General features: G+C 39.6%; 1 protein-coding gene across 1 annotated transcript in view; it reads right to left on the reverse strand.

Moving 5' to 3' along the window:
* The window catches only part of FBXL13 (F-box and leucine rich repeat protein 13), a gene marked incomplete at both ends in the record, with an annotated part of 180,714 nt that overhangs the window by 114,725 nt on the left and 39,429 nt on the right, over positions 1 to 26,560 (reverse strand). Inside the window, 1 exon segment of the mRNA XM_082661714.1 lies at positions 2,218 to 2,313. Within this exon segment, the coding sequence (XP_082517840.1) occupies positions 2,218 to 2,313 (96 nt within the window).

Here is a 26,560-nt window from a genome sequence, read left to right on the forward strand (position 1 = left end):
GGGCAGGGGTCTCACATCCACCCGTCAACAGAGTCAACTGTCTTAGAGTGGCCTGGATACCCGCCTGTAATTCCAGGTGAGCCCCAAGGCTTCCCCCTTCTTCAATGTCAGTGAACTCTCCTGGGTTCATCATTAATGTGTGCCTGCTTCTTTTTTCATGAGCACAAACTATACATTGAGTCCTTGACTATAGGAAAGACAGTTTAGAGTGTGTGGTCTATAATGGCCTTTTCATAACTCATAATTTGGAGGGGGTAGTTCTAGAGAAAAGGAAAGATGACCTGAGTGTACCTTGCTGATTATATGTAAAATTGAAGAGCACAGAGGTTTAGTGAGCTCCGAATGGCCAGGGCTGGTTGATAAACGATAACATAGTATTTTTTAAATTGAAGTATAGTTGATAACAATAACATAGTATTAATACTGTCTTTCAGCTAAAAGGTTAAGTATATGAACATTCACTTTCTCATTGCCTTCTGAACAAAACTATTCTTTGTGCTAAAATGTTTGTTATAGTTGCGCCACATTTGAGCACTCACAAATAAAGGAAAAAATAACTGCAAATGAAGGACAACACATTATTGAGGAAAGAGAAATTTGCTGAACATAAAGCAGCTTAACTTCCAATCCTGGCTTTGTTCTTCACTGCCATATGCTCATATTTTCTTCATCTTTACCCAATGAAGTCTTGGCAGAAGTGCTGGCTTTTTCTGCCATTTTTCTGCAAGATTTGTCCTGATTTTAATATTGTACATGTTCTTTCTCTTCCAGATCATTTGGATTTATTTATTTTTCTTCTTTATGGGTTTTCCAAAGGAAAAAGTAACACCTAATCTGTCACATAAGTAAGAGATTTATTCCTTTAAATCAGTGGTTCTTAGTGTGGTCCTGGGACCAGCAGCATCAGCATCATCCAGGAACTTGTTGGAAATGCAAATTCTCAAGCCCCACCCCAGACCTACTAAGTCAGAAACTCTGGGGGTGGCAACCATCAATCTGTCTTAACAATCCCTTCAGATGATTCTAATGCATTCTAAAGCTTAAGAATCACTGCCTTGAACTACAAATACATCTAAGACAGGAATACTAAATTTGGTAGCTAAGAGGGGTTAACTAAGACAGAAGCACATTTTCTTATTGCCATTGCTGCATAAGATGAGAGTAGAGCAGTATAGCCAAGAATGGGATGGTGTTCTGATGAGATGTAAAGATTCTGAGTTGACTTATGGAGCCTAGATTCCCTGTACCTTGTCATCTCCTCTTAGTTTCTTTGTCAAAGTTTCTGCAGAATGGCCCTGACCACCTATTCATAGATCAGTCTGAGCACATGATATCATTTGTCCTCCAATCAATAGCAATTAAGGAGGGGTGGTGAAGCTAGCTATTTACTGGACTTAGGCAACAAGGAAAATGTTACTACTCCAACATTTGTTGATGGCATAAATGGTCACAGTTGTTAAGATTAAAGCAATCATCCAAGAGAAAGAAAAGAAAGGTCATCAGGGATAACACATGCTTATTTTCTGTTGTTGGCTAAGACCTACCACCCAATGTCTCTTTGGAATGAAAAATATAAGCTTGTTCTAGTTTATGAGAATAGTATAAAAATAGTGCAATGACAAGAACAATACAGAGGCATGAGCCTAGGAGTCCGCATTAGAAAATTCCTGAGTGTGTGTGTGTACATGTGCATGCAAATACACTAAGAATTATCAAACAAGCTTTGCGTACATGTATATTTTAGCCCTATTTCATGCTCAGTAATTTTTTTTCCTTTACTCCATATTTTGTGCTGCTTTGTTGTATTTTTTGAACCAACAATAATAGCTAATATTTACTGAGTGCTGCCTACATGCCAGGCTCTACAGTAAGCACCTTGCTTGCATTTTCTCAATATATCTCTGGAGCTCCTTGAGTAAGGCAATGTTAAGCCTAACTCAGATATAATGGAGCTTTGTTTCAATCCAAAAATAATATTCAATTTATTTCTACTAGTTAAATTAGAAAATACTCATATTGAATCTCTTCAAATAACATTTTTTTTATCTTGTCCTTCAGGCTTGTGCCTGGACAAAAGAGAAACAAATGCACCTACTTTTTGTGGCCCCATGTTGTGGAGCAGGGAGGAAGGTATTCCCCATTACAGGTGGCTTTATAGCGGTCTATTCTCCTTTGAGAACTAGAATAAAGACATAGCTTCAGGTCGTGTCTACTTACACCATTCCACAATGAGCTCATTTGTGTCATCAACAACCAGGAGCGATTAACTTGACCACATATTACCACATCTCTTAAACTGAGGTAGGAGAAAATCTAAACACAAAGAAAAACATTCATGATTTTGAAAAAATATGTGAATTTTGATCTAACTCTTCAATTTACCATTTTGTGTGAGTGTGTGTGTGTGTGTGTGTGTGTGTTTTAATGGTAATGTAATCCGTATATTGTGGTAGCAGGGGTTTATGTGCTTGAATTTTATCTGAAGGTAGGAATTTTATCTAGAGTTCTAGAACTTATCTGATGCTGCCTTTGATATAATGTGATCAAATTGATAGTTGCAGAAGGATGGTGAGGAAGATAGGTAGATTTATTTTATTTTCTGAATTAAAGTGGTATTCTGCTAGAAAGTGAATAATTTTCCAAATAATAGCTGGTACTACATAGAAGGCATTCAATAATTATTTTCTGAACTGGATTCTTTTTAAAGTTATAGGATTCCTGGGAAAGATCAATAAACCCACTTTGGCTTCTATTTCTAGAAAAAGGGTAGACTAGAAAATCTGGAAATCCTCTTGATACAAAACATCAGTAAATGCTAAAACAAACATTTTTAAAAATATTTCCCTTTTAAATTTTTTAAAATTTCAGCTTTATTGAGGTATATTGACATAAAATTATAAGATATTTAAAGTGTACATCATAGTGAGTTGATTTATGTATACATTGTAAAAGGATTCCCCCATCTAGTTAAATTAAACATATCCAACATCTCACATACTTATCTTTATTTATTTTTATGAGAACATTTAAGTTCTACTCTGTTAGCAATTATACAACACAGTGTTATCAACCATAGTCATTATTTAGATGACTTTAGATTACTTTTAATCTAAAGTGTATTAGATTATTTATCTCCATGTATTACTTAGATTCTCAGACCTTATTCATCTTATAGCTGAAAGTTGATATCCTTTTTCCAAACTCCCTATTTCCCCTACCCCATAACCCCTAATAATCAGTTTTCTACTCTCTAAAACAAACATTTGTTTTTTAAAAATAATTGAGTTTTCAAGAAAGTAAGGAAAATATCCAGGGCCCCAGTCTTTGTAAACCCAGACACACAATAAGATATCCACACCATAGTTGCTTGGGATGGGAGAACAGTGGAGGTGGTTGCTGCTTTTCATAACAAATAGGTTCAGATTTTACTGGCCATGCAGGGACAGAAAAAGTTACCAGGCTTATACAAAGCTGGAGGTCATAACTGAGTCAGAGGGAGAAAGAGAAGGAGACAGAGAAAGGGAGAGAGACAGAGAAATCCAGGATTATAAAAAAGAGATGTAAAAACAAAATAAAAAACTGCTATTGACAAGAGAAAAACTGAAGTACCTAGCCTGGGATGAAAAAAATTTCCCAAAGAATTTGTAACCAAAGACCACTTATTGTGTGCATTGGAATTTGAATTTTATTATGTGTGGGATCTAACTTGAATTTATTACCTTTGTAATTGTATTTGATACATTAACATGAAAAGAGTTTCCAACTTGGTAGTAACTATGGGGCATTTGGCAGAAATAAATACCCTCTCTCTAAAGAAACACACCCTCAAACCTGGCCTTGTAGAATTCGTACAGATTAAGCCACAACAATAAAAATTACAAAACACAGGAAGGAAAAAAAGTCCAACAAGAGTGAACAACAGTAAAACAATAACTTCATGAATAAAATTGTCAGTAATCATGAAAACATTAAGGTGATGAAGACAAAAAAATTCTTGAGAAAAGCTGTTGAAAAAGGACTGGGCAGATTTATAAAGAAACCAAATAAAATTCATGGCAATTAAAAACATAATGATTGAAACTAAAAACTCAACAGATGAGTTAAATAGCAGAAGAAACCCAGCTAATACAAGGAATAGCAAACTGGATTATGTATAATGAAATTACACAGGATAAAGCACAGAGAGATAAAGAGATGGAAAATATAAAGGAGGTTAAGAGACACATTATATAACATAAAAAGGTCCAATATTCTATATATCTTTATAGAGTTTCCAGAAGGAAGGAACAGAGCAAATGGAATCAAAGCAAAACTCAAAAATAGGGCTTCCCTGGTGGCACAGTGGTTGAGAGTCCACCTGCCAATGCAGGGGACACGGGTTCGTGCCCTGGTCCGGGAAGATCCCACATGCCGCGGAGCGGCTGGGCCCGTGAGCCATGGCCGCTGAGCCTGCGCGTCCAGAGCCTGTGCTCCGCAACAGAAGAGGCCACAACAGTGAGAGGCCTGCGTACCACAAAAAAAAAAAAAAACATATTACAGACAAAAATGCTTTAGAACTGATGAAAAGCAACAATTCTCAGATTTAAGAAGCACAAGAAATCCCAAACAGGATAATCAAGATACCATGGGTTTGTAGTGAAATTGCAAAAGGCCATAAGCAAAGGAAAACCTTAAATGCAACTGGAGACAGATTACCTACAAAAGAATGTCACTTAGCAGTCGCAGAAAGCATAGTCAGCAGAAAATACTTACCAATCTCAGATACCACATGCAAGTAAATTACAACTCAAGGATGAGTATTAAGTAAAGACACTCTACGACAAAGACTGAGAGAGTTTGCCTCCAATACACCCATCACAAAACAACTTCTAAAGGACATTGAAATCAGAGGAAAGGAGTGAGATGAAATAGTAATGATGGGCAAAGAAATTTAATAAGCATAAGGGTAAACCCAGCAACCTTATAAAAACATATAAGGATGATGACACGTGGGAGTACAAAAAACAAGGGACAAAACTGCTAGAATATATTCATACTCTAAGACTGGAGAAAGTAATCAGAGTTAAAATGTTCTAAATTCCATTAATGAGTCAGGAAGAAAGTATAGCTATTAATTTACTTTATGCTTTATTAAGGTAAATGCACATGTCAAAAATACTTAAGAGAAGCCACTGAAATAATGGAAATAGAATGGATATCTTCTAACACATGAAAATGGGGACAAGGCGGTAGCTTTTAAAATTCAATAAATAAAGGCAGGAAAGGACAAAACAAGTACATAAAAGAGAATAAATAGTATAAAATAAGATGAGAAAAATGAATCTAAGTATATCTAGCAATAATAAATTTAACAAAATTCACTGCTTGGAAGACAAAGATTATCCCTAATAATGCTTTTGCTTTAAAGTTTTCCCCTCTGATATCAATATAGCTATCAAATTTCCTTTCAGTTGTGTTCATCTTGTTCAGTATTGTATTTTAGGTAGATTTTAAAAATTTGTCTGATAAAGAGGGTCACTACATTATAATTAAAGAAAACAATACAAATAATTTACTAAAGATATATAACAATTCTAAATGAAAGTATCCAGTAGTAGAGCTGCAAAGATACAAAGGAGAAATTGACAAATCCACAATCATCACCACAACCATCACCTCAGTGCTCCTGAGGAAAAAGCTCTAGCCTCTGGAGACAGAAATCTATATGATAAAAAGGTAATGTTTTGTCTTCACTTCCTCTATAAACATTTTACTTTCCACATACTATGGAGATTAGATCTGTAGCTTTCTGTCTAGTTAATTTCTCCGATCTAAAAGGATAATAAAACTTCTCTTGTCTCCCCAAGAAGGTCAAATGTGTATAATCTGGCCTAGTTCCTTCCCTAGGTCAAGTTCCCAAGATGTCAGGAAGATCCCTAATAATTTACATTCAAGGAGATATGTGTCGCAGGACCTGGGAGACATCTATAGATCATAAAAACTAGAGACACTGGTGCTTATCTGGCCCTTGGAGAGATGTATTTACAAGGAGTCCTACCTCCCTCTTTTACTTATAAGGACCCTTGTGATTACATTGGATCCACCCAGATAAACAAGGATAATCTCACCATCTCAAGATCTTTAACTTGAGTCTGCAAAGACTCTTGCCATGTATTCACAGGTTCTGAGGATTAGGGTGGGGGTGGGGGGCAGGTAGCACAGGGGACTATTATTCTGCCTATCAAACTATGTAAGGAAATGATAAACACTAAATTTAAGAGAGCAGTTAATTTTTTTTTAAGATCTTTATTGGAGTATAATTGCTTTACAATGTTGTGTTCGTTTCTGCTGTATCACAGAGTGAGTCAGCTATACATATACATATATCCCCATATCTCCTCCCTCTTGCATCTTCCTCCCACCCCCCCATCCCACCACTCTAGGTGGTCACAAAGCACTGAGCTGATCTCCCTGTGCTATGTGGCTGCTTCCCACTAGCTATTTTACATTTGGTAGTGTATATATGTCCATGCCACTCTCTCACTTCATCCCAGCTTACCCTTCCCCCTCCCTGTGTCCTCAAGTCCATTCTCTACATCTGTGTCTTTATTCCTGTCCTGCCCCTATGTTCTCCAGAACCTTTTTTTTTTTTTTTAGATTCCATATATATGTGTTAGCATGCAGTATTTGTTTTTCTCTTTCTGACTTACTCTGTATGACAGACTCTAGGTCCATCCACCTCACTACAAATAACTCAATTTCATTTCTTTTTATGGCTGAGTAATATTCCATTGTATATATGTGCCACATCTTCTTTATGCATTCTTCTGTCGATGGACACTTAGGTTGCTTCCATGTCCTGGTTATTGTAGATAGAGCTGCAATGAACATTGTGGTACATGACTCTTTTTGAATTATGATCTTCTCAGGGTATATGCCCAGTAGTGGGATTGCTAGGTCATATGGTAGTTCTATTTTTAGCTTTTTAAGGAACCTCCATACTCTTCTCCATAGTGGCTGTATCAATTTACATTCCCACCAACAGTGCAAGAGAGTTCCCTTTTCTCCACACCCTCTCCAGCATTTATTGTTGGTAGGTTTTTTGATGATGGCCATTCTGACCATTGTGAGGTGATACCTCATTGTAGTTTTGATTTGCATTTCTCTAATGATTAGTGATGTTGAGCATCCTTTCATGTGTTTGTTGGCAGTCTGTATATCTTCTTTGGAGAAATGTCTATTTACATCTTCTGCCCATTTTGGGATTGGGTTGTTTGTTTTTCTGATATGGAGCTGCATGAGCTGCTGCTGCTTGTATATTTTGGAGATTAATCCTTTGTCAGTTGCTTCATTTGCAAATATTTTCTTTCATTCTGAGGGCTGCCTTTTCGTCTTGTTTATAGTTTCCCTTGCTTTGCAAAAGCTTTTAAGTTTCATTAGGTCCCATTTGTTTATTTTTGTTTCCATTGCTCTAGGAGGTGGGTCAAGAAGGATCATGGTGTGATTTATGTCATAGAGTGTTTTTCCTATGTTTTCCTCTAAGAGTTTTATAGTGTCTGGCCTTACATTTAGGTCTTTAATCCATTTTGAGTTTATTTTTGTGTATGGTGTGTAAGAGAGCAGTTACTTCTGAGGGAGGGGGAAAAATGCAGTTAGAGCGGCTTTAATTGTATTTGTTAAGTTTTATTTCTTAAACTGAGTAGTGATTACACAGGTGTTCATTATATTATATTTCTTTGCATGCCTAAAATATTTTATTTTAAAAACCTCACTTTTGAGTAAAGTACCCAGGAATAAATTTAAGGAGGTGGAAGACTAGTACACTGAAATTTCTTTCTTTACTGAAAGAAATTAAAGAAGACCTAAATAAATGGAAAAATATCCCAAGTTAATAGATTGGAAGACATAATAACAATAAAAGAAATTTAATCAGACTTTGAAATCTGCCCATGAATAAACACCAAAAACAAACAAACCCACAGGCTCAAAGAGTTTACAAGACTATTCTATCAAATATCCAAGGAATAGGTAATACTAACTAACTAGGTAATACGAATAGTATTAAGATGTCAATACTATCGAAAGTGATCTACAAATTCAGTATAATCCCTATCAAAATGCCAGTGGTCCTTTTTTTCCCCCAGAAACACAGAAAAGCCAATCCTCAAATTCATATGGAACTGCAAGGGGCCCCAAGTAGCTAAAACAATTTTGGAAAAGAAAATCAAATTTAAAGGAGACACACTTCCCAATTTTGAAACTTATTACAAAGCTACAGTAACCAAAACTGCATGGTACTGGCATAAGGATAGGTAAATATACTGTTGTAGTAGAATTAAGAGTATAAAAATAAACCAGGGCTTCCCTGGTGGCGCAGTGGTTGAGAGTCCGCCTGCCAATGCAGAGGACACAGGTTCATGCCCCGGTCTGGGAAGATCCCAATGCCGCGGAGCGGCTGGGCCCATAAGCCATGGCCGCTGAGCCTGCGCGTCTGGAGCCTGTGCTCCGCAACGGGAGAGGCCACAACAGTGAGAGGCCCGTGTACCGCAAAAATAAATAAATAAATAAACCAATACATCTATGGTCAATTGATTTTTGCAAGGATGCCAAGAACATTCAGTGTGGCAGGAACAGTCTCTTCAATAAACAGTGCTGGGACAACTGGATATCAAAATGCAGAAGAATAAATTTTGGACCTCCTACCTCACATCATACACAAGATTTACTCAAAATGGATCAATAACCTAAATATAAGGCTAAAATCTATAAAACTCTTAGAAGACAAAATAGGGGTAAATCTCCATGACCTTGGGCTTGGCAATGGACTCTTAGATATGACAACAAAAGCGTGAGCAATAAAGGAAAAAATAAGTTAGGATTCATCAAAGTTTAAAACTTCTGTGCATCAAATGACTTTATCAGAAAGTAAAAACTCTACCTTTTGTCTGTATGTGCTGCAAAGGGGAAAATGTGCCACAAATTGTCAGTCATTGAAATGGCCTAGAAGTACTGGAAAGGTATTATGGTCAATCACATGGCCTGAAAAGTGTACCTGTACAGTTTTGCACATATACTATACTTGAGGAAGTATTATAATAGACAGGGTTTATGCTCAGGGGTAAAAGCAACCTAGAAAAGAGAAGTAGCAGCACAGAATAGCAGTAAAAGTGTAGGACCAAATTTCTGAGACTCTAAGCAATGTGAGAACAAGTGACTTGTGTAAGAGTTGGGTAAGAACAACTTGGTGTAAGAGGGGGCCAGAAAGCAAAGCCCTAAGGGTAGCAAACTGTAATAGAACTAATGAAGACATAAAGTCATTGAAGAGAGCACCTCTGAGTCTCCTCAACACACAAGGAAATGGACATGCCACTGCTCAGGGTGGATTGAGCCTTTATTCCAGAGTCACTGCTACTCCTTGGAAGGTTACTGTCTTAGTTTCCCAAGGCTGCTGTAACAGATTATCACAAACTGTGTGGCTTAAAACAACAGGAAAGGGTACAAGTCTGAAATGACAGTGTTGGCAGGGCCATGCTCCCTCTGAAGGCTCTAGAGGTGGCTCCCTCCTTGCCTCTTACTAGCTTCTGCTGTTTGCTGGCATTCCTTGGCATTCCTTGGCTCATAGCTACATCACTCCAATCTTTTTCACGTGGCCTTCTTCCCTCCTGTGTGTTTCTGTGTATCTGAATCTCCCTCTCCTTTCTTTTATGAAGAAACCAGTCATTAGATTTAAGACCCACCCTAATCCAGTGTGATGTTATCTTAGCTAATTACATCTATTTTCAAACAATTTTGGAGCGATTTTGAATTTTGAAGCAATACTACTCATTTCAATTACCTAACTTCCCTGAGTCCATTTCCACATCTGCAAAATGAGGGTCTTTGATGAGCAAATCTCCCAAAGCCTCTTCCATACTGAAAATTTTATGATTACTGTTGTGATTCATGGCCAGATAGTTAAAACTAGACTTCTAATTGTATTGCCATTGTGTAATCTTTAATGTTAAGTTTAAAAGGTTGATTTTTCCCATATCATGTAATTAAATTACTTTTAAATGAGAAATCTAACAGAATATTATTTATAACCAAAAGAAAGTCCATTTCTAACTGGATTGTACCCATCATCCAGGTGCAAATTCTTGCATAAATGGAGACAGACTTTTATATGAAAGGCATTCCTGCATTCTTGTCTACCTAGTAGAAAAGCAAGGGGCTAATAGAAAAAGACCATATAATGCCATTTCCGATATATGTGGTATTAATTTATTCACTAGTTCATTTAACACTTATTGTTAAGCACCTGCTCTATGACAATCATACCTCACTAATTCTATAGAACATTACCCAGAAATATTTAAGAGGCAGGTTTTCCACATCTCAGTGTGGAATAAATTTTTGTAAAGAATTTAAGTGCAATTACCATAAACTTACACTTTCTCCTAGGGAGTCATGCCATTGTTGTGCAATATATATTGAGAGTTCTAAAACATTCATATGCGTTTATACTTGGAAAAATGGAAAATAACTCCACAAGGAACAGGGGCTGTTGCCAACATGGAAACCTGGGAAGAACATCAGGGCAGGTAAGTGTGGATTTCTAATTCAATTCCATAGAAAATTACTGTGTGGTTATTCTATGCACGGGATTCTAACAACAACAGCAAAAAAAACTGACAAGATGTGACAGAGAATAAAAAGCAAAGTTTTAAGAAAACTTAATACCATGAAACGATATATAAGTATCAAGTGTGAGGCTATTCAGTCTTCCTATTTAATATGTATCAGTCAATACCCACTATGTGCCAGGTGGAGTGGGATCTTTAGGAGAAGAAAGAACATCTAGTGGTCGTGAAAACATAGTGAGGCGAGCTAGAGAAATGAAAGCCCATAACACAAGGGAACTGGAGGGATGTAACAAAGAAGACAAAATAGGAGAGAAGAACCTTGCACCCCTAGTAGGGGGAGAACAAAAGAAAAAGAATTCACAAGTTCAAGGAAGCCTGCTCTGCCCCTAAGCAGTCACAACAGGTGCTGGTGGTATATGATCCCAGCTAAGGAATACGGCAGCAGCTGGAAGAAAAGTCTACCTTTCACACTTAATGCCCACTCCTCACTCCTCCTGACTCATGTGATAATGAATGACACTTGCAAGAGACCAGGAATGGTTCCTGGGATGGGGAGACTATGAAATGCTGACAGTAAGCTGAAGCACCAGGTGTACAACAGATATTTTCATTTTGACCTCAAATGATAGAACTAGGATCCCTGGGAGGAAATCAATAGCTGACAGATTTCAGCTTTATGTAAGGAAAGTCCTCTAGGCTAGTCCCTTCTAGCACAAAGACTCTATGAGTTTAGGGTTTTGTAATTCTCTGCTCTCCCAAGCAAGCAAGTTCCAAAAGAAAAGAATGTATAATGGTCATGGTGAGAATTAAATATATTCTCTAACCCTCTGTGGTGTTCGATTGGTATTGGAACACATATCAGCACATGTGTTCAACATAAGAGCAGGGAGAAGGATCAAGGAAGAGCTAAAGTGAAGTGGGCTGACTAGGAAGGATGTCTGCTCACTGACTATGATAGAACATTGAGTGTGTTACCGAGGAGTTACTGACTTGGGGTAGAGGAGCCTGTTGGAAGAGATGAACTTTAAGTTCCTCCTAGACGAAGATTCTGTTATTCTAAGATTTTGTAATTCCTTGCTTTCCAAAACAAGCCAGCTCTTTAAAAAAAAGAACTTCATGAGAATTAAATCTATTCTCTAGTAATACCAGCACTCCCTACTTATTTGTTAGATTGCCTGGATAGTAATGCATTTCATGTGGGAGTTCTTGCTGTGAGCACAGTGGAAACCAAACAAAAATAAGTCCAGACACCATTGGCCCTGGAGGGGGAAAATGTTACAGTATAAATCTTCTAAATCAGACACAATTTATGCATCACAGAATTATGCGACAGTGTGCACCATCAAATAACTGTAGCAAAGCCTCCTGAGCAACTGTATAGCACTCGGTTTACAAAATGTTACGTGCATGCTGGCCAAATCATTCTGCAAGGCCTATGTATTCACGTTGCTTGGTAAAGCTGAAGAGGGATTCCCTTCAGGTCAAGATATCTGTATTTCTCGAGGTTTATAAAAGAGAAAAAGTAGAAATGAGAAAAACATGCCTGTGAAAGGCTGGTTTCCACTAAGCTAAGTCAGGTACCACTCACTGGTACCTCTATCCAGTGACTGAGTAGGTGAGTCTGTTAGTTCTAAACCAAGAGACCATACCTCAAAGCTGGAGAAATGGAAAAGATCCTTTCTCTTGGTGGAAATAAGATATAATAAAAATTAAAGGTTCAGTTTTGGTCCATTACACATAATGTGTCAAAGCCTATATCACAACCTTCAGGCAGGCCTGGTCCTCTGCCCAGGAATAAAAGGACGATGGAGGGATGTGAAAACCCGAACCCTTCCTCTTTCTAAACCTATTAGGTGGGACTAACACAGTAGGCATCTGAGTGGAATGTGAGTAATAGCCACTCCCAGAGGAGGGCATCCACTTAGGAGGGCTACCCAGTGCAGATGTTTGAGCTTCAGTGGGGGAGGCGGGCATCCAAGTGAGGCAGAGGTGAGGGGTGAGGGCATGGTGTCAGAGGTGGGGCACCAACAGCATGAGGAAGCTGGCCTGGCACAAGGCTTAGAGCCCAAGCGCACAGGAAAGTGATCTAGTCAAGCAATGGGGACCCCAGGAGAGATAAGGCAGGTGGTCACCCTGGGGGGCGTGGAGGGGAGATGGCGCTTGGTGGTGTGAGAAGCACATCGATTCTTTTTTTTTTTTTTTCTGTGGTATGCGGGCCTCTCACTGTTGCGGCCTCTCCCTTAGCGGAGCACAGGCTCCGGACGCGCAGGCTCAGCGGCCATGGCTCACGGGCCCAGCCGCTCCGCGGCATGTGGGATCTTCCCGGACCGGGGCACGAACCCACGTCCCCTGCATTGGCAGGCGGACTCTCAACCACTGCGCCGCCAGGGAAGCCCGCACATCGATTCTTGAGATGAGGGACTAGCCTGTGTGGAATGTCAGAACCAGAGGAGTGTAAGGAGGGTGGTACTTGCACAGGAAAGGTGGCCGTGACGGTAGGAGATTGGTACATATGGGGAAGAGGTGGATAGATCAAGTAAGTTAAAAGGCTAGGAAATTGGGAGCCGGGTTTCTCCCTCTAGGAGAAGGTAGTTATGAGTGTGGAAAGGAAGAAAACTAGAATGAACCCTGTGGTGTTACACTGGAAGTGGGTATTGGTGGAAAATCGTGGTTTTCGATTATATACAACTAGATAAATAGGGGAGGCTAGGAGCAGGAAAATCATCCCCTGAAGCTCATGAAGAGTGGACTCTTGAACCAAATCAAGGTTCTGTTAACAAGAAGGAGGGGAGGGATTGACTATTAAGCAGCAAACATCTTGCCAGTCCACCACCCAACAGATCGTCAAAGTAGGGAGCAAACACCCTTGGCTTCAGGACGCTTTCACCACCTCTTTGATTTCCTGGGTCTTACTCACTAACCTATAGTATTTCTAGGTTATTGCTAGACCAGGGGTCAGCAAACATTTTCTAAAAAGGGTCAAAAAGTAAATATTTTGACTTTGTGGGCCAAGAGGAAATGTCCTCAACTCACTGAGCAACAAATCACCAAAAGATGAATGGTCTTTTTTTATTTTACATCTGAAAATGTAAAAACTATTTTTAGTTAGAAATTCATACAAAAATAGGTGGTGGTGGGCACAGTCTGCCACCCTTGCTGTAGACCATCCCCATCCTCAGCACTCCCAAGATGGGGCCCAGCTTGGTGGCTCTGCTGGGACTTAACCTAAAAGAGCTATGGCAAGATCCCTTGGGGCAAGCCAAATTCTTAACCCTATTTGTTTCTTGTCACCCCTGTCCTGAGGGCAACCTGTGTCCTGAAACACTCATTTCATCAGAACAAATAGAGCCAAATTTGGGGGCAAGAAATGAAAAATCCCCAAAGATCTTTTTTGGCAGCACTGCTTTGCCTCAGAAGGGCCAGTTTTCACAATTCCCAGAGATTAAAAATAGAGTTCTGTTAGAATGTGAATATATTTAAACATTCACTAGTAATCGAGGTCATCATTAGGCATAAGTGCTTTTAAATGTCAGAGTAAACCTCTTGGGTCCCTTCGACCATTGACTGTCTACCAGTGGGATTGTTTAGTATTGGTTTAGTCATGTTTAGTATTGGTAGGCTCATTCATAAACATTATAGTTCACATCAGCTTTATCCCCATTATACAAATCAGGAAACTGAAGATCAAAGAGATTAAATTACATGCTATAGATTACACAATGTCTCAGTCAGCTCAGGCTACTATAACAAAATACCGTAGACTGAGTGGCTTGAACAACAGACATTTCTCACAGTTCTGGAGGCTGGGAAGTCCAATATCAAAGTACTGGCAGATTTGGTTCTTGGTAAGTGCTTTTTTCCTGGCTTGTAGACAACTGCCTTCTTGTTGTGTCCTCACATGGTAAAGAAAGGAAGCTCTGGTGTCTCTTCGTCTTCTTGTAAGGGCAGCAATCGCATTATGGGGGATCTACCCTCATGACCTCTTCTAAACCTAATTATCTCCCCAAGATCCTACTTCCTAACCATCTCATTGGGAGTTAATACTTCAACGTATGAATTTGGTAGGGGCACAACCATTCAGTCCATAACACACAGTTATCCAGAGCTCAGATTCATACTTCGATTTTCTACATTTAGGATTCATTTCCCTACACAATTTCCACTGAAACTTTACCCCATTCTAGAATGATATATTGTTCTCACCTGACTGCCACCTGCCTAGACTAGAATGAGTCATAAAACACCTTTCAGCATAAATTTTAATCCTCACCATATAACCTCTATTTTTGAATATTTTCCAAAGCCTCATAATTATTAGACATTTTCCAATCATAAACTACTTGACAGTATGAAAAGACTTTCATCATTTTGCTGACAAATTCTCCTAAGAGATATTTGTGTCAAAATTCTGCAAACACCCATTTACTTGAAGAAAAATTTTGTTCGAAAGTAAACCTCAATTGTTTAATGAAGTCATTCTCCTCATCCAAAATCAAAATGGAACTTTGCCAGTACGAGGTCAAGAGTTTTCTGTTCCCTGTTTAAACTAACCATTCCTTTTTGCACAACATCTAATGTCAAAAAATATAACAACACTTTCCCTTCCAAACAGAGGAAAATTTAACCATATCCCATTAGAAATAGAACTCCCAAGAGTAGAACACTTAACAGTTAATCTGCTTCCATGGCTAAATTGCATGTTCTATTTAAACTTAATCTTTAAAAAATTTAAATATTATTTCAATTCCTGGACCACTCGTAGCAACTATCTTGTTCTGCTTACCCAAAGTAGGACATTCTAGAGAAGTTATTTTTGTTTTTAATGCAGTATTTCTGATGTATAAAATGGTAGATATTCTAAAAACTTAACTGTGAGCTTCTTCTCATGTATATAGAATCTTAAGGGAAAATAATAAATTAATGTGAGTTTTTCACTCTGTACCTTTCTTCTATTTCTCCCTAACTTAAACTTATTCTCAAAGGAGACATATGCTCTCTAGAAGACAGTATCCTAAAAAACATTCTACTATGATTCCCAAATGCCATTAAAAGTCAAAACATTGTTTTGGATATAAGTTCCATATGGGTCTGAACTACGGTTTGGTGGTTATAGCCTGACATTCAAGAGTTAGATCCCAGGGACATATAGACCAATATTTCCACAAGTGTTACTTAAAATATTAAAAAATATTTGGTAGGAAAAAATAATTATGTGACCAAATAAGTTTGGGAACTTCAGATCAAAGCAAAGTAAAATATTATGAAACATTTAAGCATCTAGAGGAAGAAAGAAATTAATAATAAGCACATATCCATTAATCAGATTTAACAAATACTACCCTTTTAGAAACTGAAGTCAAGAACTTTTTTCTTTAGGACCTTCTTTTATCTCCAGAAAGACAGTGACATTAACCATTTACTGTGAACCTCATTTTTGTTTTTTTAATGTAAATTCTCTATTCTCACAGCTTCCAAGATGCCGCATTATCCTGGTTTTTCCCTGACTCTCCACCCTGGTTCTCTGCTCTCTCCATTTTTCTATTAGTCTAGGGAAACAATAGGATATATACATATGTATACACACACACACACACACACACACACACACACACACACACACACACACACACACACACACACACACACACACACACACACACACACACACACACACACACACACACACACACACACTGTAAGTAATTGGCTCCCACAATTATGGAAGCTGAGAAGTCCAAGATCTGCAGTTGGCAAGCTGGCTATTTAGCCTTCAATGGCTTGGATGATACCCACTCACACTGGGGAGGGCCATCTGCTTTACTCAGTGTACTAATTCAAATGTTAATCTCATCCAAAAACATCCTCACAGACACACCCAGAAATAAGGATTAGCCAAATATCTGGGCACCCCATGGCCCATTCAAGTTGACACATAAAATTAACCATAACAGTCCCCAGTTGGCTTCCCTGCCTTTTCTTAAATCATGGGTATTTCCCAAGGCTCACCCTTTGGCACCAGCAAATTTTTAAAAATTCTCTCCCTTAAAGAGTTTGTTCATTCTTACGGCTTATATGATATTTTATTTATGACAACTACCTAATCAAAATTTTAATGCTAGACTTTCAATAAGAAGGGAAAGAAGCTTGTGTGAAGGTGGAAAGGACATTTACATTTATTGTGCACTTCTTCTGTGCTAGGCGTTTCATTTTAATTCTTAGAAGACCCCTGTTATGTGTCCATTGTTATCCTAGTCTAAAGATAGAGGGACCTAACTCTACACCATTTTCCAGTTCTACCTGGATTAGGCTTGCTACATAAAATACAGGATGCCCAATTAAATTTGAATTTACATAAACAACTAATAAATTTTTAGTATAAGTATATGCCACATACTGTACAGGACAAAGTTATACTACAAAGAAGAGGAAAACTTTACCTGAAATTTAAATTTAATTGGGCGTCCTGTATTTTTACTTGCTAACTCTGGCAACCGTCACCTGAATTGGGGTCCTCCATTGCTTGTTCTGGTCCCTTAGCTCTGTATACAGACCCTCAGTGTCTGCCTGACCACCTGTCCCTCATCACCTGCCTGTTGCCATGGTCACCACATGTTGACAGCTGCCATACCCCGATCCCTGTGTTCTACGCACCTGCAGGACTCTCACCAGATGGGAATTCTTTCATGCTCACTACCTGGCCTGGCTGTGGCTGTTTGGCCAAATCCTCTGAAGACCATTCTCTACCACAATCAGCTATGGAACAGTCTTCCCCTCACTCCACCCAGAACTAGCACCACCCTGGTGGTCGTGATCCTGGTTAAGTGTCCCACCAGCATATAAACCACGCCCACTTTCCATACAATACAGGGTCTTGTGGGAAGGGGGAAAATATGGATAGAAAACTGATTTTAAAAACACAAAAAAGCGGGCTTCCCTGGTGGCGCAGTGGTTGAGAGTCCGCCTGCCGATCCAGGGGACACGGGTTCGTGCCCCGGTCCAGGAAGATCCCACATGCCGCAGAGCGGCTGCGCCCGTGAGCCATGGCCGCTGAGCCTGCGTGTCCGGAGCCTGTGCTCTGCAACGGGAATGGCCACAACGGTGAGAGGCCTGCGTACCACAAAAAAAAAAAAAAACACACAAAAAAAGCAAAGCCAGAGAGACATCTTAACAGCTCAGGGCAGCAGCATGAGCCCCAGAAAGGAAGAGTAGACAGGATTTTTGTTCAACATTTTTTCACCATTGATAAGACTGTAAGCATCATGTTTATAAAAGCAGTGAATTCCACAGGCTGTACGACATAGCTAACTCACTGAATATTGGAATTAGAACCAAAATCAACAAGATGAACTTGAATAGGAATAACAGGAACTGCTGTGTTTAGGTTGAGAATAGCAGTGACATAAGGTAAAACTGCTGGCCAGCAGTTCGGATAAAAAAGACCTCAGCATTTTTGTTCAACACAAGTTCAAGGATAGGCATTATGATGTAGTAGATGAAAAAACAAGACTTAGATTCAAACATACCCTATCTCAATTCCTGATTTCACCACTTAGGGAAAGAATGGGAGCTTATGGCAGACATCTGTGCTGCATTCCCATGCCAACCCTCCTAAGAGGTGACAGACCCCCTAATGGGAGCCCTCTGAAGCAACTGACCACTAAAAAGCCTGCCTTGAACGCCATGGTAAAAATCCCTGTGCCCAAGCTTGGTTCAGAAACTGTGGAGCCTCCTGCCTTCAAGGGACTGAATCAACTTAGGAAGCACAGGTGTGGTGGCCAGCACTGGACTTAGTGGGCTCAAGTCCAGTGCTCTTCTTGGGTTCCTGGGCTCTAAGAGACCTCTAAGACTCTTGCACAACCAAGGAGCAGGGGCCAAGGGGGATTAGGATTACATGTCATGATTGAGATTGACTTTACTGGCTGCCAAATGAGTGGAGACATGTAGCAGACGGACCTGACATAGGGGAATAAATAAATATGACATTTATTTTCATCCAAATATTAGGGAGTATAACTCACACTCTACAAAGTTTAAAGTACTTGTTCAGTCAGACAGACTCAGACCAATCCCAACCATACCACTGCGATTTAACCTACTTTCCAAGCATCATTTCATTTTTTTGCAAAAAAGAAAAAATAATGCCAAATTCACAAAGCTTTTAGGAGAATTACATGAGATAACTTGTGGTAAAAACCCTAACATAGTTCTTAGTGTGGTATGGTTGCATTTTATACAAATATGAATTCTGTGGTTTTAAAATAGTGCAATAAAAATGAGACCCATTCTATGGCAAAATTTGAAAAAAATGTGAATCCCATTTTATATTTTTATTCTTACGTGGAAAAACATCTTGAATGGGTATCATTTGCTAATCACTAATTGGATGTGGAGAATAAAAATAAAAGGGGAAGTTTAGGATGACCCTCACAGTTAAGATTTGGGTGACAAGTGATGATGCTGTTTCCCAAAAAGGCCAGGAATATGGAGGGGTGGGGAGAAGTCCCCCAACGGCAGTAGGGAGGTGATGTTTTTAAGTTAGACAAGCTAGGGGGAGATTCTGTGGAACATTCAGATAGAGGTGCTCAGCAGGTATTGCTGATAGTGGCCTGGGTCTCAGAAGAGAAAGCTGGCTGGAGATTTATAGATTTGAAAGTCAGGAGTAAACAGCATATAACCTAAAGCATGTCTTTGAAATCACCCAGAGATTGAGGATGGAATGAGAAGATCAAAGAAGCAGTGATGTAGCCTTTACAAATACTATCATATAAGAAGTGAATAGGAACACATTATCTCTAGAGGAATCTTAAAATGAATGTTCAGAGAGGTGGACAGAAAACCAGGAGGGAGTGTTGTCACTGAGGCTGAGTTTAAAGAGAGATTTTTCTTCAATAATTTTTTAATTGAGGTATAGTTGATTTATAATATTCTGTTAATTTCTGCTGTACAGCAAAATGATTCACTTATATATACATTTTTAATATTCATTTCCATTATGGTTTATCATAGGATATTGAATGTAGTTCTCTGTCCTATACAATAGGACCATGTTGTTTATCCATTCTATACATAAAAGCTTACATTTGCTAACCCCAACCTCCCACTCCATCCCTCCCACACCCTCCTGCCCCTTGGCAACCACAAGTCTGTTCTCTTTGTCCATGATTCTGTTTCTGTTTCATAGATAGGTTCATTTGTATCATTTAGATTCCACATATAACTGATATCATATGGTGTTTGTCTTTCTCTTTCTGACTCACTTTACTTAGTTGACAATCCCTAGTTGCATCCATGTTTCTGTAAATGGCATTATTTCATTCCTTTTTATGGCTGAGTAGTATTCCACTATATATATATGTACCACATCTTCTTTATCCGTTCATCTGTCGATGGACATTTAGGTTGTTTCCATGTCCTGGCTATTGTGAATAGTGCTGCTATGAACATAGGGGTGCATGTATCTGTTTGAATTACAGTTTTGTCTGCATATATGCCTAGGAGGGACTGCTGGATCATATGGTAATTCTGTTTTTAGTTTTCTGGGGAACCTCCATACTGTTCTCCATAGTGGCTGCACCATCTTACATTCCCACCAACAGTGTAGAAGGGTTCTCTTTTCTCCACACCCTCTCCAGCATTTGTTATTGGTAGACTTTTTTTTTTTTTTTTTTTGCGGTACGCGGGCCCCTCACCGCCGCGGCCTCTTCCACCATGGAGCACAGGCTCCGGACGCACAGGCCCAGAGGCCATGGCTCACGGGACCAGCCACTCCGTGGCACGTGGGATCCTCCCGGTCCGGGGCACGAACCCGCGTCCCCTGCATCGGTAGGCGGACTCTCAACCACTGCGCCACCAGGGAAGCCCTGTAGTTTTGATTTGCATTTACAGAGAGGTTTAATGCTAAAGAAGTTGTCATCCATGTCAGGTCACAGAAAGGTCAATAAAGTCATAACATTTTCATCAGCTGTTGAAGGTCAGTGGAGAGTCTAGCTAGCACAACTTCAGTGGAAAAGTGGGAGCAAAGATGGGCTTCAGGAATGTCCATTTTAAGGGAGGTGATACTTGCACTGGATGCTGCCCTGATCAAATCACACTTGGAATATTTCTTCTAACTTTGGCACTGTTGAGTGTGAAGTACTGATTGGAGGAGACAGCCATTGCATAGGAGAAGAGAAGCAGGCAGGCATCAAGATTAGGTAGTGAAAGAGAAAAACAAATGTCATGTATTAAGGTTTATATGTGGAACCTAGAAAAATGGTACAGATGAACTGGTTTGCAGGGCAGATATAGAGACACAGATGTAGACAACAAACGTATGGACAGCAGGGGGAACGTGGCGGGGAGTTAGTTGGTGGTGGTGTGATGAATTGGGAGATTGGGATTGACATGCATACACTAATATGTATAAAATAGATAACCAGTAAGAACCTGCTGTATAAAAAATAAATAAAATTAAATTTTTAAAAAATTAGGTAGTGAAAATAGAAGATAAATTAGAAGGCTCAGGAAAAACCAAACTGATAAGCCATGTTATATGGAAATTAGAAAGACAAAACGAAGGGGCAGAGGCAGGAATATGGAGTGATTTATATTTTTTAACCACAGAAGGAACAGCAGCCAGGAACACAGTGTGGATCAGACCCCATGGGGCTGAGGATCTCAGCATGGTGCACTCTCCACACCCTATCACTCTGGCAAAGGATGCCTTCATGATGCAAACAGCATTATGAGGAAATCCTCAAGCTCTGAATAAAACCATAACTGGTCAGAGCCTTAAATGACGTGGGTATCTCTATCTGGGAGACAGAGCTTTCCATATAAAAGGATTAACTTGAACCTGGGTGCACAAGACCCACCCTGGGTGCTGCTACTCCCACTGATTCTCATCTGACTCAGTGTTGAGTAGTAAGTCACATGAGTCTAGTGTCGTTTTCTCTCACACTGCTACTTGAAGGGAAACCTCAGGACCAGGATAAGGAGGGAGCTGAGTATAAAAGTACAGAGCGATCCAGGCCACCGATTACCTGGAGAGCTCCCCTGTATTTATAAAGTTGGGCCCATTCAGGGTGGGGAGAAAACATGGTCCATACCACTCTATGAGGGACCTACAAATAGAGAATTCTCAGAAAATGGCAACCAAGATAGTAGCAGGAGTGGAGGGGGGAAGAGTTGAGACTAGAAACTGTGAGAGAAGAATAAACAGTTGACTGAACTGGGAATTTGTAACCACATAAGTACTAGAAAATAAAATCATAGCTATGTTTTATAATTGACAAATTTGTTCTTATTCCTTGTGGATGCAGCAGAAAGAACTAGGGACAAAGGGTGCTTGGGAAGCTGCTTTCTCTGCTTTGATATGAGAAACAACTTGCTAATTACATACCTACTCCTCCCCGAAAGGGAACAGAATGCACCCCAAAGTCAACAGCCTCTCAAGCACAGAAAGCGTTAGACCAGAGGCTGGATACACATTACTATTCCTGGAGATGCTTCATTTTCTTGGCCTCATATCCCCATCCGAAAGCACTTCAGTAACACTCCAGGGCTCTGTCTCCACCCCTCCCATCTCCCCAGGAGAAGAGGAGGGATGTTACCTGACTGGCGAATTTTGGAGAAATAACCAGGCCTACAATTCAGCTCCCGGTCCACTCTGCCCTGACTCAAAAGCAAATGCATGCATCCTGGCTGCCCTCAGCAGCCTGAGGGAGGGGTGCAGTAGTCCAGGCTGTGCAGTGACTGAGGGTAAGTCTGTCTGATCCAGGTGTAAAGTACTAGCAAGTCACCTTGGTCAATCAATGTCTTAAGCCATGGTTTCCTACCATCTATATCTATATCAGATAATATTTAGCTCTCCAGCAGTCTACTTCCCAACTGTTTCCAAACTCAGACAAGGAAGAGGGTATTATTATATTGTCCCCTAAGACTCTAACAGTATCTCTGAGGAATACCGTCCTGGGGGAAATGTTAGACCATATAACTCAGAAGTTGTTCTAAATGTAGGATTCTGTGACTTAATGACTTCTCAGATACTTCTAGGATCTTCTAACTTAGTGTCCAGTTGACATTTCAAATTCAATGAATCTAAAATTAAATTTCTCTTCCCCCCACACCAGTTCACTCTCCCAACTTTGCAGCACATCAAAAGTACAACTGGCCTCATATTCATTGAGATTTAAAAGGTTAAAGTTCCCAAATGGTAGGGAAGTTGAAAACATCCCTATCATGATTGCAAATCCATACTGACATAGCCAAGTGGTGTTTGAAAATCTGTGATCGCCAAGATCTAGTGAGAGTATGGAGAAAAGAGAAGGGGCCAAGGTCAATATCCACAGGTGCTGTGAGGAAGCTGGGGGAGAGGGAAGAGCGAGAAACCTAACATGAGGACCAAGAAATAATTCCCAGAGAAAACGACTAGGACGTGTCATGCCATAGAACCACCCCCCTCCAAAAAAAGAGCATTTCAAAAAAGAAGCATAATCAAATGCTACTCAAAGAACAGGGAAGAAGTGAGCATAAGCTATTGGATTTGATGATTAAGAAATTCCTGGGAATGAGACCAAGTTTGTGGCGGTGGGGCTGAAAGGGGAAAAATCATTTCCCATTCATTTATTCAACCAGCATTTTTTGAGCATCTAGGGGTTATGAATTCAAAGCATGTAAGCCACTGTCCCTGTCCTCAAGGCACTTACAGTCCAAGAGGAAAACAGAAAATAGACAGTTATAACAGACAGTAAGAAATGCTTCAGGGGCTCTGGGAACACATAAGAAGAGTAACTAATCAAGACTAAGGGAGAGGACAGAAGATCAAAGGTAGCCTTTCTGGAAAAGATGACATCTGAGCTGTGCCTAGACAGGAGTGAGCCAGTCAAAGAGAAGGGGACCCTATACAGAAAGGGCATAATGGCTGGAGAGAATGTCTTATACTTGAGTAGTAGACTAGGTAACTCAGTATAGCTAGAGCCAAAGATTCCTGTGGAGAAATGGTGGAGAATGAAGCTGAAAGGTAATTAGGGGGACAGAAAGAGCTTTGTGGGCAATGTTAGAGCCGATGGGGAGTCAAGGAGAGATTTTAAGTGGGAAAGTAACATGAATAAATGTGACTTTAGAAAGACATCTCTGGTGGGCAAATGAAGAATGAGTTGGAAGGTCAAGGTCAAAAATAGATGCTGGAAGACCCAACTAAGGGTTGGGTCTTTATATATAGATATAGATATATAGATATATCTAGATATATAGATATATAGATAGATATAGATATATAGATATATCACATTTTCTTTTATCCATTCATCTGTCGATGGATACTCAGGTTGTTTGCATGTCTTGGCTAATTGTAAATGATGCTGCAGTGAACAGGGGGCATCTTTTTGAGTTAGTGTTTTTGCTCCCTTCAGATAAATACCCAGAAGTGGAATTGCTGAATCATATGGTAGTCCTGTTTTTAATTTTTTGAGGAACTTCGATGTTTTTCATAGTGGCTGCAACAATTTACATCCCCACCTTTGCTTTTGTTGTTCCTTTTAGTAAAGGTGTTCATTTTTACCCTGACATATTTTCTTCTTAGCATTTAATTCTATATGACATGTCCTTGTGTATGTTTCCTTGTTTGCTATCTGATTCTTCACCCTAAAATATAAGTCCCTTGAGAGCAAGGTATTTGTCTAATCCACCACTATTTCCCCAATACCTAAAACAAAGCCTTGTACATTGTAGGCATTCAACATAGTTATTAAATAAATAAAATAAAATCTTTATGGAGCACCTGCTTGTGCCAACCTCTTAGGTGCTGAGGATAAAGAAATGTAAAAAATCAATAAACAGAAACTTCAATTAAATAGATTTGGGAGACCAGAAAGGAGAACTCTTACACCTGCAAGGATAGCAGAGCCCAACAGGAAGAACTCTTCTTTCCATGGCAAAGACTCAGGCAGTGAGAAGCCATGGGATCTTTGTTTACTTAGCCCTCCCAACTTCCTTTTCCTTCTTATAAAAGCACTCTCCTTCCCTTGCCATTGGGGGACTTGCGCATGACTCATAATGGTTACAGACCTCCAACTGCAATTCTCTTCTGCTCCTGAATAAACACATCTTTGCTGGAGAATTGCCTGATAGTATATTTGTTTTAGGTCAACAGAAGTAATCAAAACAGATGTAATTCCAAAACCCCAAAAGCATACAATTTACTGGGAGAGACAGACAGAAAAAACAAGAACACTGGGCTTCCCTGGTGGCGCAGCTGTTGAGAGTCCACCTGCCAATGCAGGGGACACGGGTTCGTGCCCCGGTCCGGGAAGATCCCACATGCCGTGGAGCGGCTGGGCCCATGAGCCATGGCCGCTGAGCCTGTGCTCCGCAACGGGAGAGGCCACGGCAGTGAGAGGCCCATGTACCGCAAAAAAAAAAAAACCAAAAAAACAAGAACACTATTAAAAAATAATAGTTATGTACAATGAGAAGTGCTATGAAGGAAAAGAACAGGCCTTAGAGCAAAGATTGATTTTAGATTGAGTAATCAGGAGAGGTCTTTCCAATGGGGAACATTCTGAGACGTAAACAGAGACCTAGTCAAACTAACAGCAGATGGAGAAGAGTTCCCTATGGGATATGAGCACGGGCAAAGCCCTCTGTAGGATTTTCTGCATTCACTTCTTACATTTTCCTCTACTGGGATGCTTGTTTTCATCCAAGAGTCATAGGTGTTTAAAGCTGGAAGTGATCCTAAAAGCTATCTAGCCCACCCTCATTTTACGAAGAAACTCCGAATACATATGTACTTTTTGCTGGGAATTTTCAAAGTCTTTAAACTGAGGGTAAGAGAATGTAGATGCCCTGTGGGAGGTCAGCAAGCTGACAGAGCCAGCAGGGCTACGTGTAGAATCCAGTCTTCCTGACTTTCTCTTCAGTGGCTTCCTGTCATTCAGCCATCTAAATTCAATATATTAAAAATAGTAACTTCTACTGAGAAATTACGTGTGCTAGGCATTGTTCTAAGCACTTTGTGTGTATTAACTCATTTAATCCTCACAATAGCAAGTGCAGGAGATATTATTATTATCCTTTCATTACAAATGAGACAGCTTAGAAACAAAAAATTAAGCAAGATGCCCAAGGTCATGCAGCTAGTGACGGAATCAGCTATCCAGACTCCAGAGCACACTCTCAGTTTCCATGTAGCTGCCTCTTTCTGTGCTGTAGTTTTTCATCTCACAAATGATGTATCATTTTGCAAGGGTGTCTCCTGCTAAAATTAATGTAGCATCTTCTACAATTTAAAAGTCATGAAAACTTTATTTCAAAATCATTTGTAAACTTCTTAATTTAGGTAGCATTACTGATTAGGGCTGAAGTGATGAAAGCCAGGTCTATGGGCACAGCAATCTTATACCCAAAATAAACTGATCCTAAAGCAATTTTTAGATGTTGAGCTTAATCTGCTTTTTCACCCACCCCACAGATTGAGCCAACACACACACAGTTCTTTGATGGAGCCGTGTGGTTTTGGAAGCTCCCTTATCTGAAGTTCACACAGTGCATGCCTAAGAAACTTGGAACCACTCTGCTTTAGTGAATTGAGGTCAGACTGACCTCTGAGGTTATCAAAACATAAACTCAAAAAGTCATTGAGACTACTCTTTTGTTTTAGAATTCCAAGTAATTTAATCTAACAGGCCTGAACCATCTGGTTTCTCTCCTGCAACATGGTACAAGTTTTAACGTTTTTCCAGGGACATTTTTCCCCAAGTGAGATGAGTCATCCACACTATAAAATCTGAAGGTGATTTTACAAGTCTTTGCAAGTCCACACAGTATTATCTTTTACAAACAAACAAAAAGTTACAGTTGTTTAAAATGAAAGACAGCCCTAAGATACTACTTATATTATTAAACTAATCAAACACTTTTCATTTTAGGACAACTGCATTACTTGACTAGATTATTTAGACTTTCCAAATTCATCCACA

Source organism: Grampus griseus (assembly GCF_964374135.1).
Source record: "Grampus griseus genome assembly, chromosome: 9".
In the NCBI taxonomy this organism is placed as follows: Eukaryota; Metazoa; Chordata; class Mammalia; order Artiodactyla; family Delphinidae; genus Grampus; species Grampus griseus.